At 43.4% G+C, this 6,307-nt stretch overlaps 1 protein-coding gene and 1 long non-coding RNA gene across 6 annotated transcripts in view; one reads left to right on the top strand and one right to left on the bottom strand.

Annotated features, from left to right (window-relative positions):
• The window catches only part of LOC138162815 (uncharacterized), a 19,612-nt gene extending 13,305 nt beyond the window's left edge, over nt 1–6,307 (bottom strand). The window contains exon 1 of the long non-coding RNA XR_011168721.1: nt 2,459–6,307. This is a non-coding gene — a long non-coding RNA (uncharacterized lncRNA). The remainder of the gene's footprint in view (nt 1–2,458) is intronic.
• The window catches only part of SLC22A15 (solute carrier family 22 member 15), a 90,400-nt gene continuing 86,444 nt past the window's right edge, over nt 2,352–6,307 (top strand). For 2 of the 5 annotated variants that reach the window (XR_011168720.1, XM_069090266.1), the window contains exon 1: nt 2,353–2,488. Coding sequence is in view for 2 of the 5 variants with exons in the window: in XM_069090266.1 (XP_068946367.1) it covers nt 2,402–2,488 (87 nt within the window). In the remaining 3 variants the exon portion in view is untranslated. Of the gene's footprint in view, nt 2,489–6,307 lie in introns of all 5 variants that reach the window. The other 3 variants (XM_069090269.1, XM_069090267.1, XM_069090268.1) reach the window with 3 other exon arrangements.

Here is a 6,307-nt window from a genome sequence, read left to right as displayed (position 1 = left end):
ATCAACGGAAATGACACTAAAGAAGATACATTAGTACTGTCTGCTTTGCTGCTGTACCCTAAAGACCATTGGGTCTTTCCATCTGGCTTGCAGCCCAAAACTCCTAAATTCCTACATTTGTCATCTGCCTCTTTAGAATATATGCTCCTTAAAATCAGGGATTCCTTGCTTTTCTATTTTTATACCCAGTTCAGTTCTTTGCACGGTTCCCAACACTTAATAAATGCTTTTTGTCTGCCTGAAGAAGGGTGACTTTCTAGTGAATAATGATAGTTTACTTACTCACATTTTTCTAGGCATTTGTTAGGTATTACAATTTTGCAACTTTTAGCCTTATGTTGTACAGTTTTAAACATTTCCTTGCAGAATTTGCATGGATCTATAAGTTCTGGTGTCTTAACAATGAACTTCCTGTAGTTTTTAGTTGGAATGACTTGCTCCACTATCGCTATCCTGAACTCCCCTCCCCCTCCCCCCCCACACACACATACGCAATTTCAGAATCCACTCAACTCAGACATTTATTTGAGGCTTCTTTGGTTGACATGTTGTTAATTGAGTTTATGTGGAACATCTACTTCCTTTCTCGCATCTTAGCTGTTTCATAGGCTCCATCCAGTGGTAAACTGGTATCATTAATATTTGATAGATTCGGTGGTATCTGTCTCTTCAGAAAATATTCCCGTAAATTATAATTTATTATTATTAGTACTACTAGCTGTTATCTGCCTCAAATTGGACAAAGGTCACAAAGTAGGCTGGAAAGATCTCTTTGATGTTGTTGTCATGTTGGGGTTTTCTTGGCAAAGATATTGGAGTGGTTTGCCATTTCCTTCTCCAGCTCATTTTACAAATGAGGAAACTGGGGCAGACAGGGTTAACTGACTTCCCAGCTAAGAAATGTCTGAGGCTGAATTTGAACTCAGGCTCCTGACTTCAAGTCAGTGTTCTAACCACTGTACCAGCCAGCTGCTGGGAAAGATCTCTATTTGTGCCAAATAGCTCTTGCCTGATTGCTTTCTACCTCTCGTTTTCATACATTACTGACGGCAGTACACTATGCTTGGAATATATCTCATCGTCATCTTTTCTTTAGTGAAATTCTTTCCTTCCTTCAAAGCTCAGCTCAGGTGCCACTCTTCCATGAAGCCCTCCTTATATCCCGGCTGAAAGCACATCTCTCTCCCTTCTCAGACTGGCCTGGAGCATTTTCTCTGGATCTCTCCTTTGCCCCCATTATAGTCTACCTTGTAGCACATTTATTTGTGTAGGAAGCTATCAAACCTAGGTAACTGTCAAGTCTCATAAGAGTAAGGCTTCATAAGATTATGGATTTAGAGCTGAAGGTACCTTAGAAATGATTGAGTATGACCGCCCTTTTAGAGGGGGAAACTGAGGCCCTGAGAGATTAAGTTCTTGACCATCTATCTTTGTTTCCCCATTACCTTGGTCATTGTTCTGTATGTGTATACACACACGTATAAGTCCCGAATATAGTAATGTTTGTTGGATTGTTGCATTCCCTAAAAATATGGGAAGTCCTCACTGCTAGTACCTTCTCTCTGAGATCTCCTTCCATTTATACAGTGTCTATTCTGTGTGCAGTTATTTAGCCCCTAGAAAGTCGGGCACCGTGTTTTTGTCTTTCTTATCTCCTGCGCTGAGCTCCCAGCGCTTAGTAAGCGCTTGCTGCTGTTGTCGGACTTCCAAGTCCAGACTGTCACTGCCCATCTGCCCTGCTGCCTTACTTGTCTTCTGATCTGACCCTACAAAGCTTCGCCAGACACCCAGAGCAAGGAATTGCTGTGTTGGATGGAAGAAGGACGGAAGCCATTCCACTTCTCGCCCAAGATAAGCCTTACCAACGCACAAAACATTCCACTTTCTCTGCGAGCCAAAGGGAGTATCCCCGGCCTCTCCCCTCGCTCTCCTTCTAAGGGTTGCAGGAAACGCCCCCGCCCCGGGCACTCACAGGCCCACCCCCCTCGTGCCCAGCCCTCCCCACAGCCGCTCTGCCCGGCTCCTTCCCGGTCCTCCCACCGACTCTGGCCCCGCCCCTGCGCACACTTCTTGCTCCGCTTTCCGCCAATGATGGTCAGCAGGCGGAACGCCGTCTGCAGTCGGGGCCCGAGTCTACGCTATCCCTCGGTCCCGGGCTCTCAGCTCCCCATCACGCAGACTCGGTGCTCCCCAGCCCCGCCGGACCCCCTCCTGCCTCTCCCGCGGCCGCCTCTGAATGAGCAGAGCGCCGCTCTGGGGGTCGCGGGCCGGGGGGCACTGGTGCTAGGGTCCGGGGAGCAGAGCGGGCAAAGTTGTGCGTCCTTGAAGGCTGGGGTGCGGCCTGGGTCTGTGCCTCCAGGCCCCAGCTGGGGGCCGGGCTGAGCACAAGGGGAGCCGGACCATGGAGGTGGAGGAAGCGTTCCAGGTGGTGGGAGAAATGGGCATCTACCAGATGTACCTGTGCTTTCTGCTGGCTGTGATGTTGCAGGTGAGTGCCAGCCGCATCCCGCGGCCCTCCTCTGCTGGGATGCAACTGGTTAGAGGCCAGGGGGCCGGAATCCCAACCCCGAGCGATCCTCCTTCCTGTGCGTGTCCAGGGGGAGGGAAGCTGAGGTTCCTGGAGCCCCGAAGGTGGCTCGTCCCTCCCTCTTCTCCAAGTAGGGGGCTGTGCCGAGGGCATAGGCTCAGGCCTGAAGAATGTTGGGGTTCGGGGTGATCCAGGGCCTGGCAGCCCCACATCCATACATTGGTCTCACTGTCTGCCCTCGCCTTGCTTTCTGCCACCTACTGACACCCCTTTTCATTTATACGAAGGGCAAGAGGTGCCCGTCACAGGTTTCTGGGTGCAAGGGATATGTTTTCTAAACGCTGTACAGATGTTTTACTCATCCATCCTGGCCTGAACCCAGGATGACATAGGAAATAAGTGGTCTATGGCCTGTCTGATCTAGTCATGCATCCTTTGGGAGAATTTGAGGGTGATTTTCTTTTTCATGTTTCAGTGTATTTTGTGGAATAACTTATGTTCAGACCCTTTTTTAAATCTCCAATTAGCACTGAGAGATAGACTAATAGACAGGAAAATACATCAAGGAGCTCATTTTACATATGAGCCCAGAGAGATTAAGTAACTAAACCCTGAGATTATGTCGGTAATAAGTGGGAGAACTGGAATTCAGACCCCAGATATTCATCTTCCAGTTCTAGTATTCTTTCATCATGCCACATGAAGGGAAACTGAGGCGCAGAGAGAGTCTGTGACCTGTCAGAAGTTGCACAACTTGTTAGCTGCTGTGTGGGAACTAGAATCTGGGTCCTGCTAATTTAGGTGGAATTCTGCATTATCTGACTTTTAGATTCTGACCTTTCCTAGCAGAGTCTTTAAAAGCTTTCAAAAATTAGCTTTAAAAGTCTATTTATTATGACCATACACTGCCATGATATTAAAATGCAGTTATTAATTTTCTTTTAATAGGAATCTTTTAAAGCTCAGAGAATTCTGGGAAATGAATGAATGATTTGAGAAAGTGAGTTTCAAGCTGTGTCCTAAAAGTCAATACTGATTCACTTTACTAGGTGAAAGTAGGTAGGCGGGAAGTCCCTTTCAACTTTAAAAATTATGTGATACAGTGGAAAAACATAGTTGTTCTTTTGAGTTCTGTTTTGGAAATTATCAGCAAGAATCTCAAGATCTATCAAAGATGAGACTAACTGATGTGGTGTAGAATTATGGGCATTCTTCAGCTTTCTAAAGTGCCACCCAGTGGATTTGGGCATTGTGCTATAACCACAAGATTGTTAGACTTGCACAAGAGGATGAGGCAGCCAGAAAGTTTGAAAAACTAGAAGCTAGCCTTAATGATTCTCTTTTCTTTTCATGTATTTTTTGAGGTGTAGACTGCTCTCAGTACCAATCAGTAGAAAGGAAATTTGGAAATTTCCATTTTCTTGCCCTGTTCTGGAAAGTCCTAATGTGCTAATGAGCAGTGTTCCAGAAGTTCTCCTGTAAGTTCTTTGTTTGGATGCTTTGTGCACACATCCTGCTCATTAAAGCAAACATTCATTACTATATGGAAAAGCACTGTGCCTTAAGGCACAGTACTTTGGGAGGAGGGCAGAAAGGATTGCAAAGAGGCTTTGGAAAAGGTTGCCCTGTAGCAGTCTATAATGCATTTGGAAAATATCTTTTGATAATCTATGAAAACTGGTTCAAATACAGGTGCCCTCTTTAAAAAAACAAAAAAAAAATCTATGAAAACTTATGCATCTAAAAGAGGAGAATATGTTCTCTAGAAAAGTGTGCTGAGTCTGGAGAAAGAGGACATTGGTTCAGATCCAGACACTTATGTCACCCTGGGCAAGTCACTTCTTCCCTGAGACTCAGTTTCCCTATTGGTAAAATGGCATTATATTTCCATCATCCCATTGTGACTTCACTCTTTAGCCTAATACATTAATCTCCAGAACATCAAAGTGCCACAAAAAACATGCCACAACCAACTAAACTCTTACTCCTGGGTTTACCACCTTCTTCAGTTATCATAACTACCTAGTGTGAGTTAGCCAGAATTGGCAGACTTTCCAATTTCTTATTGATCCAATGACTTTTCTCCATATTTTAGTATTGCTAGGACCATCGTGCATAAGTAATAATAGTACCTGGCATTTATAATAAACTTTGCAAGCGCCTTAAATAGATCATCTCATTTGATTCAGACAACAACCCTGGGACATAGGTATTGTTTTTATTCCTGTTAAAGAAAACAGGTTTAGATTGGTTAAATGAATGACAAAGGTTACATAATAATAAGGCCTTGAGACAGCATTTATTAAGCACCTACTATATTCTATGCACTGTAACTACTGGCCATGCCAAGAAAGACAGAAGACAGTACCTACCTTCAGCTGTTTGTGACTTCAGGTCTAACCCTCCATCAGTTCAGATCAAGGGCCTTCTCTCTACTCACCCCCCCTCACATGATTGTAGTGGGTGCAGGTACACTGTTAAGAGTTTTGTAGTTCAGCATATCTAACTTTTAGTGACCTCATGAACCATAGAACACAGGCTTTTCTATCCTCCACTGTCTCTCAAAGTCTGTTCATGTTCATTGTCTCCATGACACTATCATCTCTTTCTCTGTCGTCCCCTTTCCTTGTTGCCTTCAGTCTTTCCCAACATCTTCTCATTATGTTGCTAAAGTATTTAAGCTTCACCTTCAGTGTTTGACCTTGCAGTGAATTAATTTCTTTCAGTATTGGCTAATTTTATCTCCTTGCTATCCAAGGAACATTCAAAAGGCTTCTCCAGCACCACAGTTCAAAAGTGTCTATTCTCACTATTGATTAGAGAGATGCCAATCAAAACAACTCAGAGGTACCACATCACACCAATCAGATAGGCTAGAATAGCAAAATAGAATGATAAATGTTGGACAGGATGTGGGAATGGTGGAACACTGATTCATCGTTGGAGGACCTGTGAGCTGATCTGACCATTCTGGAGAGCAATCTGGAACTATGCCCAAAGGGCTATAAAAATGTGTATACCAGTTGACCCAGCAATTCTGCTTCTAGGTCTATATTTCAGAGATCATAAAATGGGAAAAGGAGCCACATGTACAAAAATATTTATAGCAGTTCTTTTTGTGGTGGCCAAGAACTGAAAATTGAGGGGATGCCCATCAATTGGGGAATGGCTAAACAAGTTGTGGTATATGAATGTAATGGTATACTGTTGTGCTATAAGAAATGAGGAACAGGCAGACTTCAGAGAAACCTGGAAAGACATATATGAACTGAGACTGAGTGAGAGGAGCAGAACCAGGAGAACATTGTACACAATAACAACCACAGTGTGCAAGGACTGATTTTGATAGACTTAGCCCTTCTCAACAGTGCAAGAACCTAAAACAATTCCAAAGAACACATGATGGAAAATGCCAGCCACATCTAGAGAAAGAACTATGGAGTTGGAAAGCAGAACGAAGCAGACTATTTTCTTTTTTGTTTTGTTTTATTTTTTCCTTTTACATAGTTTTCCCATTCGTTATAATTCTTCTGTGCAACATGACTAATGTGAAAATATGTTTAATAGGAATGTATGTGTAGAACCCATATCAGATTGCAAGCCATCTTGGGTAGGGAGGGGGAGAAAATTTGAAACCTATGGAAGTGATTGTTGAGAACTAAAAATAAATAGTTTAACTTTTTTAAAAAAAGAAAGAATGCTACTGTACTGCAAAAAAAAAAAATGTTGATTCTTCCCAACCCAGCCTTTCATATAAGTCCAAATCTCACATCCATACAT

Source organism: Petaurus breviceps, unplaced genomic scaffold (genome assembly GCF_028583685.1).
Source record: "Petaurus breviceps papuanus isolate PSGF00001 unplaced genomic scaffold, PetGlider_PUasm1.0 186, whole genome shotgun sequence".
In the NCBI taxonomy this organism is placed as follows: domain Eukaryota; kingdom Metazoa; phylum Chordata; class Mammalia; order Diprotodontia; family Petauridae; genus Petaurus; species Petaurus breviceps.
Note: the sequence above shows the minus strand (reverse complement) of the source record. Positions and strands in the feature narration are given on the sequence as shown.